The sequence below is a fragment of the Thermobia domestica genome, chromosome 3 (assembly GCF_964235325.1).
Source record: "Thermobia domestica chromosome 3, izTheDome1.hap1.1, whole genome shotgun sequence".
In the NCBI taxonomy this organism is placed as follows: Eukaryota; Metazoa; Arthropoda; class Insecta; order Zygentoma; family Lepismatidae; genus Thermobia; species Thermobia domestica.
Window position 1 is genome coordinate 263,173,592 of NC_137456.1, and position 24,578 is coordinate 263,198,169.

A 24,578-nucleotide genomic window follows, 5' to 3' on the forward strand; every position below is an offset into this window, starting at 1 on the left:
ATATATATCGATATAATCTTCCTTTATCCTTAATGCTGTAAGGTGAAAAAATATCGTGTGAGTCAACCGAAAATTTATGTGGGAGATGACGAGTGTCCTGATATTTCGCATCTATTATTGTAGGTATACTATCTAGTTTATTTAAATAATTATGCAGTATGCACAAAATCTTGTTTTAATTTCGCCGGAAAAATTGCACCAATATCAAATAATATCTAGTTTAGATGATGAGATGAAAAATATTGTAATAATAAAAATATGAGTGTTGAAGAAAATGGATATGATATATAGTGGCGTTACAAAAATATTTACACATTGTGCAAAAAAAATTTGCAACAATATCAACTAGTGTTAGTACTAAGGAGGAGGAGGAGGACGATGAAAACTACCTACTCTCTCGGAAAATTGTCTGCGTAAAGCAAGACCTTTATTACGTAAATTTAAACAAAATTCCAACATTCATTGGGATGACAACGGTAATGTTAATATTTATAATAAATTAATCCCTGGAGCTAATATAAAAGATCTAATATCAGATTTTGTTAGGTGTCGCAAGAAAAATATTCCCTCTACAGTTTGGGTACCCTTTGCTGTACTGTTAGCAAAATCCAATATACCTTAAAGTATATAGGTAACCCACAGCGTATAGAATATATTCGTAAGCTGACATCTGTTGCTGCTGCTGCTGATCCAAAACAAGAAAGAAAAGAAGAAGAGCCACCACGTAAACCTAAAGTTGTGGACAGATGGCGTGATTACAAACTATGAAGAAAAAGAGAAAAATAAAAAATGCAGTGTGAATGTATGAAATAAGAATTAAATTCATTTGTTGGTTTACCCACTCCAACTAGTACTATAGATAATAAAATAGTTCCATATAAACCTGTGGCTTCAATATCTGATAATGCACCAATAGAATTTGTTGTCCCCGGTCATGGGGATGACTATATGGACTTTCGCACAAAATGTTATATATTGAGGTTAAATTACTAGATCAGATTGTTCTAATCTAACTTCTGCTGATAAGAAAACTGGTCCTGTAAATGATTTCCTCAATGCAATGTGCAGTGAAGTGCAATTATATTTGAATAATCAACGTATTTCCTACTCTTCACATACATATCCATATCGATCGTATATTGAAGAACTACTAAATTATAGTGCTTATGCTAAATCAACGCATCTTCAACATCAATGTGGCTTAAAGATACTGCAGGGCATATGGACAGTATGTCCGATGGTCATGTAGGATCTAAACAACGTTTTCTTCTCACTACCTTAAGTCAGTCATCTGAAATATTAGGTTATATAAATGCTGATATATTTAGTCAGGAGAAATTTTTACTGAATGGTGTACAACTGCGTATTAAACTAATAACCAGCTAAACCTGCATTTTGTCTAATGCTTGAAACAGATGCTTATGGAAAATTTGTAATTACAGATGCAACATTGCTTGTGAAAAAGTTGATGTATAACCAGCAGTTATAATTGCACCAAATAAAGTATTACAAGATCCTAAATTTAGATTAAAAGATCCTATAACAAAAGTGCAGGTGAAGATAGAAACTCTGCCACAAGGAATTATACATAGTACACTTTCAGATCTGTTCTCCGGCACAGTACATAAACGTATTATTATTGAATTAGTTACTAATACTGATTTCAATGGTACGCGTCAGAGAAATCCGTTCAATTTTCAACATTTTAGTATGTCATTTTTTACATTGTATGTTGATGGAACGCCTGTACCATCCTACTCCCTACAATCTCATTTTGATAATAGGCTATATATACAGGCATATTCCACGTTATTTACAGGTTCAGGTATTTATTATTCTAATGAAGGTAATGATATTTCACTTGCGGAATATCAAAATGGTGTTTGATTTAGCCCCCGACTCTAGTGCTTTCACACTAGTCCACAACGGCAAGGAAGTGTACTTTTAAAGGTTAATTTTAAAGAAGCACTGACATCTCCTGTAACAGCAATTATTTACGATGAATTCCACTCAGAATTAGAAATTGATTTCCAGAGAAAAATATATATTAATTAATTTTAAAAATTTAAATACAATTGAACTTTATGAGGCACTGCAACAAAATCTGCCTAAAAATCAGTTTATTGGTGTATATGCTGCGGATGAGTTACTTATGTTTATTCATACAGTTCCAGCAGCCATAATTATAAATACACATTCTATTGATAAGTCTGGTGAACATTGGGTTGCTGTTTATATATCTAATAAGCGTGTGGCAGAGTTTTTCGATAGCTATGGTATACCTCCCTATATACAACATCATATAAGCTTTTAAAACGAAACTGTCTGTATTATACATGGAATAATAGGCGTATTCAAGGTGTTTTATCTCAATTTTGTGGGCATGATTGTTTTCTATATCTAGCATGTCGTTCGTCTGGTTATTTAGTACGCGATTTCTTAAACAAATTCTCACTCACCACTATTGATGCTAATGATATTATGCTTTATTCACTTATGAGTGTAGGATGACGACGATGGTCAGTGGCGCGAGATTAAGTTCTACGTAAATCATGTATGTGTGGGTGTGAATAATCAGACTTGTTAAATGGTGTTGTTATTTTTCAAACTCTGGTAAAAAGGCTAATATTTAACTCCGCCATTGCGGAACCCAAGAGTGTTGGGTAGCTACTACAGTAAAAGAAAATAATCTCTATTGTGTGAGTGTGTGTGTGTGTGTGTGTGAGTATTCTATGCTGTGTTAAAATAAAAGTTGAAAAGGAGAACGACTCCTATGTAATCTATGCTATGTTAAATAGTGCATACTCTTTACTAAATGTGGAAAAAGCGCCGTGGAAACAGCACCTCAATACGTGGCCCCCGTTTTCGAGTGATTACATTTTAATTATTTGACATTTGGTCCTTATGATCAAATACTTAAAACTAAATCACTCGTAAATGAAGCAACATATTGAGGTGGAGTTTCCACATTTAGTCAGTAGTCGATGACCAATGACTAAATGTGGAAACACCACCTCAATACCTGGCTCCGTTTTCGAGTTACTAGGTTTTAAGTATTTTGGCCTTTGGCTTTCGAACATGTAGTTGTTGGTGAGTGGAAACCCCACCTCAATATGCGGCTTCTTTGACGAGTGTTTGAGTTTTAAGTGTCATACAAAGGGCGTATCCCCACATAAACTATAAGCCCCCAGGTAAAATAAGTGTGGCATGTTCGAAAACCTCTATATCCCGAGTTCGGCATAGGAAGGGCCTAATTTGCGCAGTAGGTCATAAAAGGGGACGAGTGCGTGAGTCCAGTTGCCGTGGCCAAACTTGGGCGGGGCCAAGTGGGCGTATGCAGGGGCGTGGCCAAATGTGGGCTGGGCCAAGTGAGCGGGCCATTGGGCGGGGTTACATGACCGACGCCAGCCAATCAGCGTTAAGTTGCGTGTCATGTTTGCGCATGCGCAGTAGGAAAAAACGTGGTCAGGTGACCGGCGCCAGCCAATCAGCGTGTAGGGGCGTGGCTTGTTTGCGTATGCGCAGTAGCAAAACACCCCAAGGTGTCTCCTCCCTACTTTGGTACATTCAAATTTACTTGTTTTCGCAACCGCATACACATACACAGGTTTTGTTTAACGTTTGTGGTTGATTCCACTATAGAATTTACATGAGACGTATGCCTAGAGATTAGAGATAAAGCTTTAATATCATAAGGTATAATGATACTACTTAGAGATAAGTACAGAGAAAAACACTTAAGGCTTTCGCTAGGATTGGAGCTCAACTTAACATTTTGCAGGACTACTTTTATTGTACTCTACCATTTATTGTAGTTATTTATATAATGTTCAATTTGGTTTCAGTCTGTAGATAGTGATATGAAAATGTAAAACGAAAATGGGTATTATGAACTCATATTATTTATGACGTGAAAACATGTGTGCATTATCACTTGTTTTTCTTTGCTGCTGGGCTTTGAATCTAGTTGATAAGAGGATCTGAAGTTGGAGACAGTCGCCATTCATGTCTTAAATGACGAATACTTTCCTACATTTGTTTACGATCTGGTTGTAGGTACAGAGAAATTAAACACAACATACAAGAAGAGTCGAAATAAAAGATATTATTTTGTCCCTGTGTGAGGTCAGCCAACACATATTGCGATTATTAGTCCCTAGACAAAGGCGATTTGAGCACCGAATTTGGTTTACGTCGTACAGTCAGTTACTTTGAAGCAAAGTAATCATACTCATGTAAGGTTTAATCTTCCTCTGGCAGAGCTCGATCATCTGATATAGTGTCAATTATTCAAATGCTTCTATAGTTAATTGACTTAGATTTAAAAAGATGAGAAGCAAAATTAATTATTAATTTTGCAGTCAATATCAACGTTTCGGAATATTCTCCTATCACTGTGGAACTCATATATATATTACTTTATGAGTCTATCGTTATGATATAATTTTATGTATTACGTGTAACGGTAGTACAATTTTGGTCGCAAAAGTATAAACTCCCGTTCAGAGTTGAAGTCAACAGAAAGAAAATATATTCCTAACCTCCAAAACAAAATATGCATTTGAAAGATACTACCAACTATATGAAATATAACAACATATTTACATTTTGTACATTATCCACATCTCATAGCCTGAGATTATTAGTTAAAAGTTAATCATAGGTCAATTGCAGGAGTGTCTCGAGAGTTATTGATGATTGTTTTTTACTTTTATGTTCACCGTCATATATTTATTCGCCTTTATTTAATATTCTCATGTTATAAACTGCAATTATTATTTTTTGTTAAACTTACTATTTTTAATAATCTTTACTGAGCTAAATGTTAATATTTACAGCTTCGAAATTTGAATTAATATTTATAAAATTCTTGATTTTTTATCTTTTAAAAATATTTAATAAATTTCAAAAAGGGATTTAAAATTGCGGAACTCCCAATTTCTTTTTCACAATGTTGACAAAATATTTTAGTTTTTAACATGTTTTCGGGGTGTTGATATTTGTAAAAATAACTTAGTTTGGAAACTTTGTTTATATTTTTCACGAAAGGAATATTTGTAACTCAGTGAAAAAATGTACATGCCCATAGAGGGAACCATTTTAAACTTTCGTATTTTTTTTCAAAACATAACCATCTGCTAACACCGTAAACAATAATTGTATCATAGTGATGAGATTGTACATGTTAGAATAATTATATTCATCTTCAGTAGATTGCAATGTATTCCATTATGGGTTTTATATCATTATTGTCATGTAGAGTCATCGTTCGGAATAGTTTCCATAATAATGTCTTCATTGCTACTTGTCTACTTAGCAACATAATAGAACTTATAGAATTCAATATAGCTATCTCATTTTACAAGATGTTAGCATGTATTACTTCTAATTTGCAAAGGCGAGAAATCTTATGTTACATTCAAGATACATACTCATGTTATTTGGTGAACAATAGCAACTATCAAAATTTCGGAATAACAGGATCATATACAGTTTACAAATGATTTACTTGAAGATGCCGCAATTACAAATGTAGTACCTGCAATGCCGTTACATGTAAAATTTATAATAATATTTATTTTATCTGTTTGTGTCCATTGATTGCAAAAATAGAGCCCGCTAAAATGGCTTAAATATTGGATGGGAAAATTATATTCTATGAACTGAAACGTGTTATGAATATCCAACAAAATGTTGTGTACCTCTCAGATACTCAGAAAGACACAGTGGCAAGTGCATTGCGGTGTGTGAAACATTTTGTACATGTAAGTTGCAAAGGAAGTGCATTTCATAAAATTTCAATTTAAAAATGTGTAATATATCTGCAAAACCATTTATATAGAGTGGGAAGCTTGTAGTGGTCGTATCTGCAATCACACTTCTATTGATAGACAATTTATGTGACAATATTAACGTTGAATTTCGATGTACAAATACTGGCATAAGTTGAGAAGCTTTCATTTCAAACTAAAATTATACTGCCAAGTATTACTAGAGCAGAAGGTGCCACATACATTGTAAAATAATGCCTACGTTCTTTGTCTAACATGACTTTTTGCTGTTCAGAATATACATAAACAACTAGTTTATTTATAAATAGTTGTTTTGAAACTATTTGAAGAAAACTTAAGATTATGTAAGACAATTATAAACGAATAAGATGCAGTTCATTATTCTGATGTTTTGTAAACTTATTCTGATACATAGATTTTCATCATGATGACATAATTCTTGTACAAAGTGTTACAAGTTCTTGTAGTTCCAATCAGTGCGAATTCTTAAGAAACGATTATCTGAACTATCATGCAAATTTTCAATTTTGTATAGTTTCAAGTAGTGAAGAAAAATTAAATCACGTCTGGCTCTTTAGTCGGGACGTTTAATTCTCATATTCTCTACTGATACATTATTTCTCCTTGTGCGTTGAATAGTGTTGTGCGCTGACATCACTTGTTTGTTTTGAGCGAAGAGTTTACGTACGGGGAACAGCAGATGACAGCAGCTTTTCGAGACATTGTAAGTGAAGGGAAAGAGAAACTGTTCAAAAGCGTTTTAATGTACGTTCGTACTTATTGTTGTAAACGCGTTGGTGTGTGCTTCGTCGACTGGCACAATATATATAGGATGCACAATTTATCTTGATCATCCGTGGTAACGTAGAAGCCAAAAACGGGAGAAAAGTGAAACTTTGCATGAAGTGACTATTAGGAAATGGATATCTATTAAGCAACATCATCAGTGAACAGTGTTGCCATCCCAAATATAAAGGAACATTTTTTTGAAATATTTTTTCACTACCTTAAATTATTATATATTTCAAATCATCATGCCAACTAAAACATAAAATATTCACATTTATTATTCAGTGTCTCAAACTAACGGTTTTATAGAATCACAAACATTAAATGTTTAGAAGCCTCTATCACATATACAACACCTTTGAGATGGGCAGGATAATGCACATCGAAAGTACCTTAGCGTTGGACGCCATGGCCATGGCTTGACTTCATTCGATTAAATAGGGACGAAGTTACCAGCATTTGAAAATTTGATTTTTGAAAGACTTAATTTCGAACAAGTGCTCAGATAAGTATCAAATTTAGTCATTTGTCTGATTTGTGAAGTATGTGTAAATTATTATGGAGTTTACAGTTCTTCAATATCTCAAACCGTACCGGAGATATGATAAATATTGCTGAAGTTTGCAACACTGCTTAGATCATGTAATTGTCAGAAATTGTAATTATAGCTAAATAAAGGCCTTCTAAGAGAATGCAATTCTCAAGCGCTGGTAAGTTCGTTTCTCTTTATTCGAAACAAATTATGCCAAAGTCGTGCTATGCAACGATAAGATATTTTAGTGTTGCATTTTGCTGTCCATTTCCATTGTGCAATATATTTGATAGAAGCTTCTAAATGTTTTGCGTATGTGATACTATAGCATCATTAGTTTGCAACAGTGAATAATAAATGTGTTATTTTATATTTTTATTTGAAATGATCATTTCAAATTTGTAATAAACTGACGTAGTGATATGTCAAAATAATATCTTTATATTGGGATGGCAATACTGTTCATTAAGTGCTGTTGCCTAATAGGTAAGACTATGTCTCCCTCCTTATTGTTTCTTCTTGCAAAGTTTCGCCTTTTCCCTTTTTTTGTTTCTGCATTTTCGTGGATGATCAAGATAAACTCTGCACCCTGTATACGTATACATGTTGTCTCACCTAACTTAGTGACCTGAAATATTTCCGAAAAAAACTAAATATGTGACAAATCTAGTTACGCAAGAATGTACCTATGTAAGGGGCGTAGAAAATACTGTGAACAGCATGTGGCGCCAGTAGTCCAATCATAAGGCCCCGGTGGTCAACTTGAAAACTATAAATGGAAACCCTCTCTTTTTATTGCATGTTTGGATTGTAGAAATAAATAAAAATTATACTTGAATTCATTTTTCGTTATCCTACTAGATGTCGTTGTAATCGCAGAAAATGAATATCATCGTACGTATGTCATCTCTGCAACCTAAAATAATCCTGAAGTTGCAAAGAAATTGACAAATCTACTTTGATTACTTACGCATACGTAATTTCTGCTTGAAGAAGAGCTTTCAACAATATTTTCGCTGGCGTGGAATATTTTCGTATGAACTAGTGTGAAGTTGTTTTACAGTCATATTGATTCTTATTTTATATATAGCAACATTACAAACTAGTAAACATAACATTAACGAGTCTTACCTGCTTCAATAAGAAAAGCAGTTAAAACCAGAGCACCAACAAGGATGGTACCGAACACAAATTCAAATATTATCATAAAAATATACAAATAAGAGCGGGAGAGCACTAAACCCAAATGCATGAGTAACCATGGAAGAAGGAGTATAGGTTTCCTCTGTAATGAAAGTTTAACAAATTATTTCCCGAAACAGTGTATTTTTTCTCAAATTGTTTACCTGTAAAGATTGTTTTTTAGAGGCGGAGAACGTTATGTTGAAATAAAATACTAAAAAAATGTATCCAATATTCCGTAAAATCACTTAATTTGACAAATTATTTTATGTCATTAAAGTTTGAACATGTTTCGGGCATGTACCCACCGCGGCTGGCGCGTACATAGTGCAATCGGGAGGTATTATTTTCACACATTCTTGGCAGCATATAAGGCTGTATTTCAGCAATGTTGGCTTCCAAGTATTCAGTTGTCTCTGGTTTTTCGGCGTAGAGATGCTGCTTTACATATTCTCCCAAAAAATAATCTAGTGATGTCAAATCACACGAACGAGGTGTCCAGTTAACAGTTTCGTAAAACGTTTCTTTCAGTAAAAAAATTGTGGCTCGCGCTATGTGGCATTTGATGCGGATCTGCTGAAACCATATGTCTGCAACATTAATGTCTGTCAATTGAGACACGAAAAAGTTAGTAATTATGTATCTGTACCATTCACCCTTGACGGTAACGTTCTGATCAGCATCATTTTTGGGGACGTATAGAAAAACGATTAACCACACCAATCTGTCCGCCGGATGCGTCTTATCGTTTAGAGTACACATATTGCGAAAACGATCCATAGTTTCTCTAATTAATCGCTCTGAGCATCATAAAATGCATGTAAATGCCTGATGAGTTTCTCGAATTGAAACATGGTTTTCAAAATAAATGTGCACACTTTCCGAACGTTGCTACGTTGTTCTTGTTCATTTGCTAAACCAAACCTACTTCAAAACACCCAAGAACTGTATTATCAGATGTCACAGAAAAGAGTGTTGACAGTTCAAAGTTCTCGGCCTCTAAAAAAAGAAAAAAAACATCCTTTACAAGGAAGAAGAGGAAACAATGAAATCTTACTTATTTAGTCATTTAATAATTGAATTTAAATCTCTCATGTGCGATTACTATTTATTTATTTATTTATTTATTGTATAATACAATGTATAATTTCGATAATTGCAACAAAATTGCTTCTTTCGATGCTTGTACATTTTGGTATCAGTCAAATTCTAGAAAAGGCTTCCCTAAATTAAAGCACCAGTAAGTTTGTCTATTCCTTAAAGTTAGGAGATCATACGCCCATGTAAAAAATTAGGAAAGTGTCAAAATTAACAACTGGTAAAGTAGTATGAGATCGTGGTACGTTACTCCAAAATATTTCAGTGGTATAATTGATTCATTGACAGAATTTTAATCAGGAATTCTGCATCGGGGCTATTTGTTCCCGTGACGATCAATATGACAGTTCAGAAATACTTTCCTTCTTAATTAAAACTTCAAAATGGATTTATTATAATTAATAAAAAATGACTCATAAACCTTAGAAAAATAAAAATAAATGAAAATAGCGACTTTATTATTATAATAGCAAATGGTAAAAACACAGGTATATATATATATATATATATATATAGATAGATAGATAGATAGATAGATAGATAGATCGATCGATCGATATATATATATATATATATATATATATAGAGAGAGAGAGAGAGAGAGAGATAGAAAGAAAGAAAGAATGAGCCAAAATAAGTGTTTCAAGTCGACACCTCGGGAAATATCAAATGACAAAATGTTAAGATTCAATGTACAGTACAGAGGGGCCTAAAAATGGATCAAACTCGAGGTCATAGTTTTGTACCAAGCTGTTTGGTATTTTACGAACCATCAAAAAATTATCACTTGCTCTACACCCCTCCCTTCAAAATAGGGACGGGTGAACCTCGTGTTTAACCAATATTTTAGGCCGTCTGTATTTTAAATTTATCGGAACACTTTTCTTTCATAATCAATAGTTCGCTAGATAATGGCGTGTAACACTCAATTTGAACACTTCTCCTTGTATCTGAAATTGGAACTATTTTCGGAGGTCATTATGAAACAGACTTGCTCGAAATAAAAAAAAAATATAATCTTTTATGCTTTCCACGATCTGTCAAAAAAGGTATCACTGAACCTATATTTCGTTTTGAAATTTTCAAGTATTCCCGGAGTGCCCATATTGGGAGTCCTGGGCACACCGCGACAAAGCCATTTCACGTTCCCTATGACTTTTTCCTTTCTCATTTTTAATTTTACCGTTTCCTACTCAGTCGTTTCTGTTTTATAAGTACTGGATAATTTTATCTGATACAGGACAATTTTTGGGAGCCATCTGAAAAACGGTGCCCAATATCAAAAATTTTTTCCTCCAAAAATTATTCAATTTTCCAAGCTCTTTCGAACGAAGCAGCTATTCGTATCTCCTATGACTTCTATATTCCTGCGAGGCATCGGTGCTGATAGTTATGCGTGCACGTTGCTCTACAGACATAATTCTTTTCTTCAACACAAACAGGACATAATGGAAACAGTAGTATTCTTCTTACATCCATATTGCAGAATTCTGTGATAAAGGTTGTGCCACAGAAGGATCGTCATTTTTATAAGCAATTTACTTCCCTTATTGGTGGCATATTCTTATCCTGTTGATTATAAATTCGTTTGTGCCTTACAAGCTAATTACCAAACTTGTTGGTATATGGATATAAATTAACAACATCTAGATATTTTATTTTCTCTTCTTCGTTTTCATCTACTTCCCAATACAGTTTTACACAATTGCTCCTGTTTGCAAACGAAACTATCTCCGGGATTTAACGGAGTTCGACTCATGTAAAGGTGATTCTTGAGACACGTCGTCATTGCTGGATTCTTCTTCAAGAGATTTTTACATGCACACCTCATATTACATGAACAAGGTACCACAGTTCACGGAGTCATTCAATTTTTTGTTTGGTGCGTTCATAACAAAATTCCATCGTGCCTTCAGGATTGCAGTAAAATCGCTGATTACATCCTGTAGTGAAGCATACCGGACAGCCGTGTACAAACATCCTTCGTGCTCACAGACGTGCTCGTCTGAAATCCTGGGATCTCGGTAGTATCCACCAACTCTGAATAATGCTATAAACACCTCATTATGTCGACTCGTGTGTAAGATTCTTTTTTGTCTTGTGGTCTTTTAATGTAGGCGAGCTATTAAATTGCCGCAATCGATTTTGTATTTCTCCATCGGTAAGCACTTCCCAGTAAAATTCCAATCATATTCGTCTTGAAGAAATTTCGACGGAATGTGAGCTCATTAGAACTTGCAGGGAGGATATTCTCCAAGAAAAGATTCACTTTAGTTTCTGTTTGAAATGTCGTCATAAAGTAAACACACTTTTGACGTACTACATTGACATTTCGAATGCAATCGTTGACAATTCCCTTTCGGAAATGGAACGTGTCGTTACAATGAGTGTTGTACCATTGCAACTCTTTCTTTCTGTCTATCATTCCACTTCCACGATAAAGCTGCAGTTCAGGAAATGGACCAATACACGTATGTTTTTCCATGGTGTGAAAGAAGTGCGGGAGATAGCCTTTTGTTCCTGGTTAATAAAATGCTTTCTACAATTTGCTTAACGTTGTATGTAGAAAATTCAAGGAGTGAATCATTGTCAGGTTATTTAGTTTTAAACTTAAAATGTTTGTTCCATTAACCACGAGTGCAGAGTTCAATTGACATTCTTCTGTTATAGATTTCAGTGTAAAATGTCCATCGTAACCTATCGCGCTTTGAGCAAGACACAAAACTTTATTGCTTTCACAGGATGTTCCGGCAAGTACTGAAGAAAATCATATATTTGAACACTTTCCTTGAAAACGTACTGTCGTTGTTCTCAAGTAATGCAAGACTGCATTATATTGTCAATTTCCGTTCATGCTATCAAACTTGTGCAATTTGGGACCTTAATGAACATGTCATCATGCATTTTCTTGTCCTGCAGTTTCGATATCACAAAATGCAATGTTTTCTTTGCATGTATAAGCGAAGAAACACTTTCTTTCAAACCTTGGCGATCAGTAATCATGAAGCATTGGTGAGAAGCAAGTGCAACCTTCTTAGAATCCACTACTAAATATTTCATTACAGAACTAAGTTCGCTGTTGCGTATAAGCAAAAAATATATCCTGAAATATATGATATAATGCTTTACCAATTTGCAAACAGGTTGTCCTTGATACTATGAAGCATTGTGATACTTGTTGAAACATTCATCTTCATACAAATTACGATTACAGACAATGCATAACATCGAACTTTGACTCTTATCCCATAAAGATCCTTCTAAACACTGAACATGTTGCAGGAAAATTTTTGACATATATGTTATTATGGCTCTATTTTTTGTGGCACATTTGACACAGTATACATTGGCGGCGAAACAAGTATTCAAAGATCGAATAGCATTAAAATTATCCTCTAAACTTTTAAAGTAATGTAAGTGCGACTTTCATCCTTGAAACCCTCGTACATGATATCTTGGCAAGAAAAACTGAGATAAACAGTAATTTTGTACTCTTAAGGATGAGTTCGGAATTGTCGAAATTCATTCACACTAGCACCATGGTCCAAATTGTCTCTTACTGCTGTACATAAAACATCAACTAATGTGTCTACGAGAGATTTAGATTGAAGATGATACTGTCTATATCGTTTAACATCTACATTCTGGTATTTCTTCAGACCAATAGCAATTATAATGGCGTATGCAAGACATTATGAGTCTTTCTTCATTACACATTAGATTCCTTTCTTGCTTTGTAGCAGCTCTTCGTTTACCAGTACTCCCTGTCTTAGATAGAAATAGCCACATGGTATATTAACACAGTGAAAATGGACACTAAATGGTTCATGAAGAAGAAACCAATCGCTGCTCTGAAGTACTCTTTCAACCAAGTCCACATCGATTTTTGGGTGAGGTTTTCGCCATGGTGCAAACTCACTCAGAATAGTTTACGGTTGCTACAAAATCCGAATGAAATAACTACACAAAATTTCGCAGATATCAGGCGGGAAGCTTCCAAAACTTTTAGAACAAAGAAACGGGATTTTTTGAAAGCTAAAATTAAGGAACTTGAAGATAATAGTAAAAATAAAAATATTCGGGACATGTATAAGGGGATCAGCGAATTTAAGAAAGGCTATCAACCTCGTGCTTATATATTAAAGAAATCTAACGGAACAGTTCTCACTGATACGGATAGCATCTTAAATAGATGGAAAGATTTCTTTGACGATTTGCTGAGCACGCAGCCAAAAACTAATGTGCGTGGAGAAAAGGAGATACACACCGCAGAACCGTATGTTCCAGAACCCAATCGAATAGAAGTGGAAGCCGCTATAAAGAAATTAAAGAAACACAAATCTCCGGGTGTAGATGAAATTCCGGCTGACTTAATTTTAGCTGGAGGCGAAAAATTGGGGAACAAGATACACAAACTCATTCTCCGTATCTGGAACAAGGAAGAATTGCCACAAGAGTGGAAAGAGTCAATCATTGTTCCAATTCACAAGAAAGGCGACAAAACTGACTGTAATAATTATCGAGGCATTTCTCTTCTGTCAACATCCTATAAAATCCTTTCAAATATTCTGTTATCAAGATTGACCCCATACGCAGATGAAATTATTTGAGATTATCAGTGTGGATTTAGACAAAATCGATCAACTATCGACCAAATATTTACCATTCGCCAAATACTCGAAAAGAAGTGGGAATACAATACCCCGGTACATCAACTATTTATTGATTTTAGAAAGGCTTACGACCCGGTTAGAAGAGAAACATTATACAACGTTCTTACGGAACTTGGAATACCGAGAAAGCTAATTAGATTAATTAAGATATGTTTAAGTGAATCCCAAAGTAAAGTCCGGGTAGGAAAATTTTTGTCCACGAGCTTCCACGTCGAAAATGGCCTGAAACAAGGAGATGCGTTGTCGCCATTATTATTTAACTTTGTGCTGGAATACGCCATAAGGAAAATCAAAGATAGCAACCAGGGCCTAGAGTTGAACGGCATTGACCAGGTTATGGCAGATGCTGATGATGTAAATTTAATAGGGGAGGATAGGAGAACAGTAGAAGAAAATACAGAGATATTATTGAAGGCTTGCAGGGACATGGGTTTAGAAGTAAATGCAGAGAAAACTAAATACATGGAAGTGCGTCGGGAACGTAATACGGCAAATTGTGGAGGCGTTAAAATATTAAATAATGCTTTTGATAAAGTGGATACTTTCAAATATTTAGGATCAATATTAACAGACGAAAATCATATTCACGAAGAAATTAAATGTCGACTAAAAACAGGGAATTCATGTTACTACTCGGTTCAAAATCTCTTGTCGTCGCGAATTCTGTCGAGGAATTTGAAGCTTAAAATATATAAAACGATAATCATGCCTGTTGTTCTGTATGGTTGCGAAACATGGTCGCTTACTCTGAGGGAAAAACATAGACTGGAAGTGTTTGAGAACAGGATCCTGAGAAGAATATTCGGACCCAAGAGGAACGATAATGGGGAATGGCGGAAGCTTCATAACGACGAACTACATAGTTTATACGGTTTACCGAACATTGTTAGGGTCGTCAAGTCTAGGAGGCTTAGGTGGGCAGGTCATGTAGCTAGAATGGAAGAAAGTAGAAACGCTTTCAAAGTCTTGACTGGTAGACCCATAGGAAAACGACCATTAGGAAGACCTAGGCGCAGATGGGAGGATAATATTAAGATGGATCTCGCAGACATAGGAATACAAAGTAGAAACTGGATGCAATTAGCTAAGGATAGAAGTCAGTGGAGAGCTTTTGTGTACGCGGCACTGAACCTCCGGGTTCCATAGGCCATAGAGTTTGTTAGTTATCCCTATGGATGTCATTTTGGAATAAGTGATCTAGTATCGCTTGAAAACTACCATGTACCACCCAATCAATAATATTAGTTCCCTTGGGTGGTGCATTAAATTACACTTCGAACATCCAGCAATCAATATTAAATCATCTGTAATGTCGAGAGACTTCAGTTGCTACTGTAAAATAAGATTCTGACATGACATAAAAGAAAAACAAAGGGGAAGAAGATGTAAAGATGTAATGGAAAAGAAAATTAGCAGCGTTGAAGTACCATTTTAAACAATGGAAGAAAACAGAAAAATCGTAAATAAATAAACCAACTTCTTGATAAACAGGAAATCAGAACTCTTTAGTTAAATTCTTAACCAATCCATTAGAACGGAGGTCCTCAATTTGATTTCCGGTTGACACTCAGATATCAGGTCTTAAATAGTTCCACTGCTGAGACGGGCGTTTTATAGTTATCATATTAGAAATAAAACACTACATATTTTTCATATTCCATGTCTTAAACAATTACGTCGTTGAAATGGATGTTAAAAGTTGTATTGTTCTCATATTTAAATCAATCTTTTGACCTTATTTACCAAAGATCTCACTCATTTAAGCTGTAGGTTCAAGTCTCATAGATCCTCGCAGCAGAATATTACTCTAAACTAAAAGACAAGCCGTAACGTAATACATTCGTAAGAGTAACCGTCGCGAAAAAAGTGTTGAAATTTGGTAATTTTTGAAAACAAACTCTGGTGTATTATTTCGATAACAGACCTTCCTCGTGGCTAAGCAGTTAGTGTACTCGTTTGTAGCGTGGAAGAACCGAGATGAATCACCGGACGAATCTCTGAATTCAAGTTAAGCAGTAGGCCTTAACCTCGCTGCTGAAAGGGACGGTAAGCCAAGAGTCAAACCTTTTCGAGAACACAACAACATCATCCTCATGTGTAATTTTCCGAAAAAAAGTAAAATTTTGTGAATTTTCTTATCAAATTGTCATAAACTCTTTTCGAGAACTAAACTCCCTTCCGTTAAGTGGTTAGCCTACTCACCGCTAACATAAAAGCTCCGAACTGTTTCTCGACGAGGAGCTCATGTGATTCGGATTTCATGTTAAGCTGTAGCTCTTAACCTTAGTGCTATGAGGGACATTCAACCTTTTCGATAACAGAACAATATTTTCTTCCTGTTTAGTTTTCGGTAAAAAGTAAAATTCTATAATGCTCTAAAAATGAAAGTTTACAAAGAATCACGTGAGTGATAACTTTTAGCAAATTCTCGAGATCAAATATATTTTTATCCAAATGCTTAGTGCATAAATCTAATAATTGATAACCATACGTTAGTGAAAAATAACATTCTCGAAAACAAAATATTTTTTGTCCTCGTGTGTAGTTTATTAGTCCTCGTGTTAGTGTGTAGTTTGTACAAAGCGTAACAAATTCTCAGGCACAACGCTGATGTTGAATAACAAAGTTTTCGAAAAAATATAAACTTTACTGAAGATAAAATCTCAATATATTATATACTAAGTATCTTGTAGAGATACTTCAAATTCGTTACAACGGTTTCAACGGTGCGTTTAATTTTAAAAAGAGTAACAATGAAAAAATTTATACGTTGTTAGTTCAACAATCCTCCCCTATGTAGGATTTGGAAAGGGAAAAATGAAGCTTAGATTTTCATGTATGTCAGAAACGCGTATATTATTAAGTAACGTCACTATAAGCCAATCAGAAAAGAGAAGATTAATTAGCGATGTCACAGAGAACCAGTGGGAATACAGCTTTCAATTTTACGCAATGCTGAGAACATAATTTTCACGAATCGAAACATGTAATAAGCAATTTGATTGCCTTAGCACTGTCATGACGTAATTCAATTGCAAATTTAAGAACTGATGATATTTTAAGTACGTTTCTACAAAGTTACTGACACATCGATATTTATGGCATATGACCCTCTCATTAGTCGATACATTTTTCTAATTACGATTATCATAGTACCAATCCTTCAATTACGGTGATGACACCATTACTAATTCTTTCTAATATGATCATGTAACTACTTGTCAATCTAACTATGGGAATCAGTGCCGTCACATAAAATGATCATAAGTCACTCTGCAAAAACAACATATATTTCAAATATCTCATTTTGAAGATAATAAAAAGGTACCATTCGTTGAATTCGCACAAATGTTGCTTTTAAATCAAGTGACTGTAAGTCAATACTTAAAGAAGATTTTTAATACTTTTTCCAGCATTTTAAATGTAATCAATGAACAGTAGCAGGGCCTCTTTCATCATTCTTACAGAATGTATGTAACCTTTCAGGGACACGCTCTTGAACGATTAAGGGCTATGGTTCGAAACACCAATCAAAATTGAACCTCGACCCTTAAACGTTAAGTACCCCTTGCTAATTTTAATTATTAACCACGAAATTTAGGAGGGAGCTCACAAGGTATTCATGTTCTGGACCCCATATAAAGTAAGAAGAACCCATCAAATCGGATAACAGCTTTCAATATAATCCTTGTAAACATATAAGGTAAGTCAATACATAATCTATTGTAAAAGAGAGACCTCTAAGTGTGGAAATATAAAACATTTATATACTCCTCTACTCCATCATATAACAATATAACCAGATAGATCATTAAACAGGATAACCATCTCCAAAATTTATGACCGTAAGCGAACAAAAAATTATGGTGGTTCTAATCATAGCCCCTCTTTAAGAGGCTCCTTCCTTTAGATCTGGTCTATTCAATCATATAACAATACCAGTAAAATTAAATTTTGACACTTTCTGCTTAAGAAGAACCTAACATGTGAATCTCACATGTTTGCTTGACACGCTTCCTTTACTGCAGTAAAACGTCATCTTAAGAGACTTTATTCCATTGTAATCAAAATTTGGAATTCAAACATTGATTTCCGCCAATTTCTGGATGGTATACATGCTTAATGGAGTAACCATAACCTATTTCGCGGAATTTAGATCGATTATGAAGAGAAATTTGTCAATATATTTACATCTTTTCCCTATGTAAATCAATATCGTCCTATCTGGAAAGTACAGGCTTCCAGGTTTACATAGTATATTATCTGGAAACACTGTAACCATTTAAGGAGTCCTTTCTCAATATTCTATTAACGGATGAAATCAAATTTTATTTTGTACAATACATATTTTTAAGAAATTATTTAAAAAGGATTTTGAGTTGAATTGAGTTGATTTTGGGTTTAACGTCTCGTTCAGCAGCGAGGCTATATGACACGTAAACCTACTGATTAACGTGGAATCCGAACCACATGAGCTCCCGCCAGGAATCGAACTCGGACCTCCGCGCCAGAAAAGGATTTTATTTTCATTGAAACAATATTAGTGTGTGAAAAAGTTTTTATATATGAATCTATCCCTTAAGCTGAAATATTGGGAAATGTGCACATATTATTTCGTAAGCTAACAAAGGATGAGGTTTGGGAATGTTTTCAACCATGACCACCTTTTTCCTAAATGACAGTTTTTGACATATTGTTAACCGAACAAACTCACAAGACCACTACAGTCATTACTGTATTATTGTGAAAATGTTAACGATCGTAAACACAGGAATACGTTTCCCTATTCTCTTGTTAAAACAATTTCTTAAGAAATCAGGAAAATAAATCACGATATTTTTCCTTGTAAATTGCTATATAATTCCTCTGAATCAATACACATTATTTTGTTCAATCAATTATCACAGGCAACTGTAAGACAAAAGTTGTTTTGTACCTAACATTATGGATAGGAGTTAATTTGAACTTTGCGTCTCTTTCAACAATGACGCTATATGAGATTAGGCCTGTAGCATAACGTTTAATACTAACTACTTAACACCGCGTCGTGAATAATATCTGGATATTTCACTTCGGAGGTGTGTACCTTATTCACAAACTAACTCTTTCCTCACACTGTGAGTAAAAAATATCACTATATTTAATGTTCCGTTAATGTTTCTATAATCCTAGACTATATTAAATTATTAAGCATGGAATATGACTATAAATTTGTAAAGCGTGGAAGTTTACGGTAGCTGTGGGTTGTGATATGTTAACAGTCAATAACTTAGTTCCAGTGAATGTACCAATAATATGAGAACGTAAATATGAAAGGAATTCACGACTTGAATCTGTCCTGGTCGTTTTTGAAATGAATTAACTCTTCATGAAGAATCTAGTCAAGGCATTTGTTGCATACTCATCATAAACGAACTTGAGCTTTCGGACAAATTGATATAACGTAAATATCGATTAACCCAAATGTTTTTGGATACAGATTTGACTGGAGAAACAAAATTAAAAGTTCTTTCTCCTAATCAGGTAAGATAAAGCTGCTGTCGTTGTTGCAGTTAAAATGCTAATTTGTGAAATGATTACCATTCTAATAGCTCGGGTCAGGAGAAAAAACAGTTCAGTTGCATAACATCACTTGAGAATGTTTTGTACAACCTGCTGCGATGTATAAATATTTTACAGTGTCTGAACAAGATATTTTCGTAAGGGAGTCTTCTTCGCAATAAATTATTTTCAAGTTTTGTACCAGATAAGAAGTAACATGTGATATTTCGAGAGACATGACCTTCTCGCAGGAATCAATGAAAATTATAGCAATATTTTGCAAGTATGTGAATGGTCATATTGAAACGAACTTTTATTGGTATGAGACCCCAACAGTAAATTTATCATATTTAATGTACGATTGGGGGGACTTCTATAAAATTATTTTGGAGTTGAGGTCCAAAGCAGTTTGGAGCGTTCTTGGTTGTCTGGACAAGCTGAAATAAACTCTTCCATATAAACGTGAGCTTGAAATCCAGAAGGAATGACTCCAATCAATTTAGAAATCATGAAAACTGTGAGATTCGACTAAAATAAAGAATGGTAAATAACGAAGAAAGAAATGGTTCAAGTATATGATAGTGGTAAATTTCAATGATTATCAAAACATAATAAAATAACAACATTACTCTGGAATTTTTAAAATTACAATTTCGTTTCCTGAGGTACCAGAATTTTAATGAAATTTACCTTAATATTATTCATTTTGCTCTAATTCAAAAGCAAAATACTAGTGTTTTATTTTAACTTCCCATTTTTATTCCTGCTAAGAAGAGATGGCGATAATTAGATGCACAGTAATTATGGAACAAAGAATGTCGGGGGATACGAGATAAATTTTATCAAATCCAATCTCATGGCATTTATTCGTCACACAGTCTAGTTGTGGATCTGGAATCAGATAACGGAAGCCAGTCATACAAAAAACAAACAAATAATTACATTATGCTTCATAAAGTTTTAACATTTAAAAGGTTCATCCATCAAGTTGGTAGCTATATTATGAACACTAATTAAGGAGCTACTTCCTGCAGGACTTAACAGTAAAACATTACAAAATCTTAATTCACTTTGGGACAAAAATGTATTAAGGACGAGCTTCATATAAATAGAAAGAATCAAAACTCGCCTTATATGCAAGAAAATGCATCAACTTATGTGGTTCATTTTCTGTACTTTCTGTTTCACGGTATTCTAACATAACTTAACGTTGGTGTCTTATGGAATATTTTGCAAGTAAATCTAATTTTCCTTTCTTTCTTCAGAATACCCATAGTGTTTGGAACAAAGACCAGTCTCCTTTTACGTCGTATGTAAAAGAAGGGTGGGGAAAATACAGTTCACTGAAAATAGCAGAAGTTAATAAGGATTTTTGCTTTCACTCTGCTGATTTCCACCTTCCCATCAATTAATCCTTCGTTTTGCTCTGTAGAAGATAACCAAGAATCGTATAGTTTGGAGACAGAATTTTGGTAAATATTATAAGTATTTATTTGATCATTCTAGACTACTTGAAGTTATCATGCTGCATTTTATTATATTCCTAATTTTTAAGGTTCTAACAGATTAGTTAATAGAGTCCTAAAATACTTCAGCTAGGTAAAAAATAAAAATAATACATAAAATTTGCTACCTTACAATAATTTCTAGTATAGTGGCTATTTTTATTTACAAAGAAAATTATCAATTGAATACTGTAGTATAATATTATTATTTCCATCCCAGTCTGTAACGAAAGAGCAGGTAAATTGAGCAAGGTCTAAGGATAAATCCCTTCAGATCTCTGTTCGTCTCTTGAACTCAATCAGTGCAGGCAGTCTAGGTTTATGTGAACAGGTATATAGTATTGTGAACAGAATACTAATTCAATTTTCCAGGGATCAAATATTCAATCTATCGTTAGCAATGATGCAGTTTCAAGAAAGGAACTAAATCACAAGATACCTTCCATGTACTATTCTTTGTACAATTTTCGCAGGAATATATAGTTAGGGGTATAATGGAATAATTACTCACTCACACTTTTGAAAATTTCTAAATATAACTTAATGTCCAATTTGGCACTTATCCAATTTAATATTGCTCCATCAAAGTGCGATATGTTTAGTAAATCAATGCACCCAAGTATGTAGTCATATGCTGCAATAAAATATCATCGAAGATGATGAATTAAGACTTAAGCGATGGAAATGTTGAATCACACTGTTCATTTAGGTTTGTTAGCATTTTGCCCGTGGAAGGGAACAACGTGAACCGACCATGTTTAGGTAGGTATACGCAATATCTATTGATTATTTATAAATATGAAGTAGATTCCTTTCGAACAGATGAGTTAATATGGCCCTAAAATACTTCAAATAGGTTTCAGAGGTACCCTTGTTCCTCTAAAATCTTATAATCTTTCATATGATAAAGTGCTAGAATACAGTGACGTTTTAGTAGAACAAATGAACAATATTTAATCATATAGTAAACTACATTATTTTCTTGTGTTCTAAAAATTAATACTGAATCTTGTGGTCGACCTTGGGAAACCAAATTATCAGACATTTGCTTCAGAAAATAACCAACTTCGACTTTCGAACAATTCGAAAGTTTAGGATATGTATCATTTCAAAGATTCCAGTGACGTATACAAAAGAGACAAGTGAATTCACACTTTCAATTTTCACATCCCAGAACATTAGACCATCAACAATGAAGTTATAGTTGACTGGTTGAGATCTAAGTAAGGCATCCTACAATAAACTAGTTTGTTCAAAAGATGTCAGAATAGAAACCAGCAAAACATCGAAAAATATTCATCCCTCTGCACGAATAAAAATCAGATATATCACATTGTATAGTAATTACAGAGTCATTGATATCGTGAAAAAGTTACAAAGAAATCATACCTTTAACCTTAAACATATGTAGAAAAACTCAATTTTGGTCAAACATTAATTTTATTTCAGAGGTTGCAGTATTTTGTAAAATCTATGAACACAATTATGAGAAAGACACAATGATAATACAATTATGAATAAGAAAGAGTGTTTTGAGAGATATTCAGGCTTTATAAGCTTTTCAGTTGGCTAACAATGGCTTCGGAGTATTCAAAGAGTTTCAATGCTAATAGCCTACGGAACAAAGGTAAATTCTACAACAAAATATAATCATATATTTTAGTAAAATAACTAATTAGCAGAAACCAATTAATTCCAAAATACCTTACAAATAAGAGTTTGTGTTAGAAAATTCGTGTTAACCGAACAACTCGAATTTTATATTCGAATTACAGACCTTCCATACATACACACTGCCGTATTTTACTATACAAACTATAGAACAGAACAAACTGTTACGATACTACACGTCGGAAGTCTTCAGTTCGATTCCATCCATGGGCTTTTAGATTTAAGACATCTAGTTTTCTGGATTATTTTTATTTTTTCTTCGGAAAATTCAATTATGTAGTCTCAAGCTTCCTAGAAACATTTTGTATACATTTTTGTTTTATTAAAAGTAAGTGCAATAGCAGATTCCTTGAAACTTATAACAATTCATATCCTTGTTCCTTTCCTTACTTTTGTGTAAATTGTTAACTTCCTATTTGTGTCTGGCTACGTTTTCATTTCTTGGCTGTGTCAGTATACTACGTTCGAGGACATTCCTCACATCCAGCTAAATTGTAAATATTTCGAGCGCCCAGTTAGCACTTCTCTAGCTGATTCAATGGATTGCCTCAGCTATAAGATATTGTCTGGTAACGATGTCGGCGATTATTGTTAATTTTGCATTTGGTGTTTACTCATTTCTTCTAAATTTTAGCTTCGCACTTGGATTTTCTCGAAAAGTACAACTAAGGATTATGAGATGAATTCCCCAGCTAGTGAGGTCTTAAACTCTCAAACGTTTTCTCGTATCTGACGTCAGGAACACGGTGTTATGAGGAGGTCAGATTTTATGGATTCACCATATTTGGTATTGAGGAAATCAGGAAGTTTGGTTTAGACCTCAGTCCTGGAAGCAAAACTGCATGGTTGGAGTTTATCGGAGTACTTCGTGTTGAGTTGTGAAAAGAGCTACCAACTAGAGAGAGAGAGAAAGAGAGAGAGAGAGAGAGAGAGAGAAAGAGAAGAGAATAGAGTGTCAACCATTGATGCAGGTACAGTGAGAATGTCAGAACATTTAGTGACAACGTCAGACTTTTTGTTATTAATTTAACTTATCTTTCCTCATTCGCTGCAATTGTAAAAGTTCAAGTTTGTGTTCGAGTTATAATTTCAATATACATTCTGCTATATCTCCAATATTTCGTATTTGATGAGTTATTTTTCAGATGAAATTTACTTTCATACTCCAGCTTATGTTTCTGGTGGTGGAGAAACATTCCCAAAGTTTGCCATCTACCATTCTCATAATGACCAAAAGCATAGATGCAATTAAGGTAAACATAACTGCTTTTTAGAATGTTTCATGTTGGAGATGCTTTAGATTCAATCTCTGTACTACCTGTGCAAATGAGTTTCAAGAAAAAATAGTGTTTTCACTTTATTGTTCTGGCAACTTTTATTTGATGACAATTTTTATACGTTGCGTTACTTCCCTGAGAATTATTACATCACCTCCGAGCCGCACATATTTTACGATAGAATTTTTTGATAAGTTTAAAAAGAAATTACAGTTTACGTATGTACTTTCTAGTATTGGCACTATATGTTTGTTAGATTCTGAGAAATTCGAGTTTACTGTAGACATGGATGTTGGGGGAAATCAGGATAATATTGGTATTTTGAGTCATATCCTTCCGCGAGAACCACTTTCTCGAAGTATGGGAGATGATATTGTACACTATATCGATCAATTTGAAGTATTGTTTGAAGATAATAATTGGAAAGACTTTAAGAAAAAATGGAATCTTGGTTAACTTTTAAAGGGGTCAGCAGCCTTGGTTTAACACGACGTCAGAACAACCAGATATTCCGGAAT

The 24,578-nt window shown here is 34.1% G+C and overlaps 1 protein-coding gene across 2 annotated transcripts in view; it reads right to left on the reverse strand.

Moving 5' to 3' along the window:
- Positions 1-24,578, reverse strand: part of LOC145681633 (uncharacterized) — a 374,326-nt gene that overhangs the window by 84,637 nt on the left and 265,111 nt on the right. For both annotated transcript variants that reach the window (XM_081753249.1, XM_081753250.1), the window contains exon 5: positions 8,245-8,398. In XM_081753249.1, the coding sequence (XP_081609375.1) occupies positions 8,245-8,398 (154 nt within the window). The remainder of the gene's footprint in view (positions 1-8,244; positions 8,399-24,578) is intronic.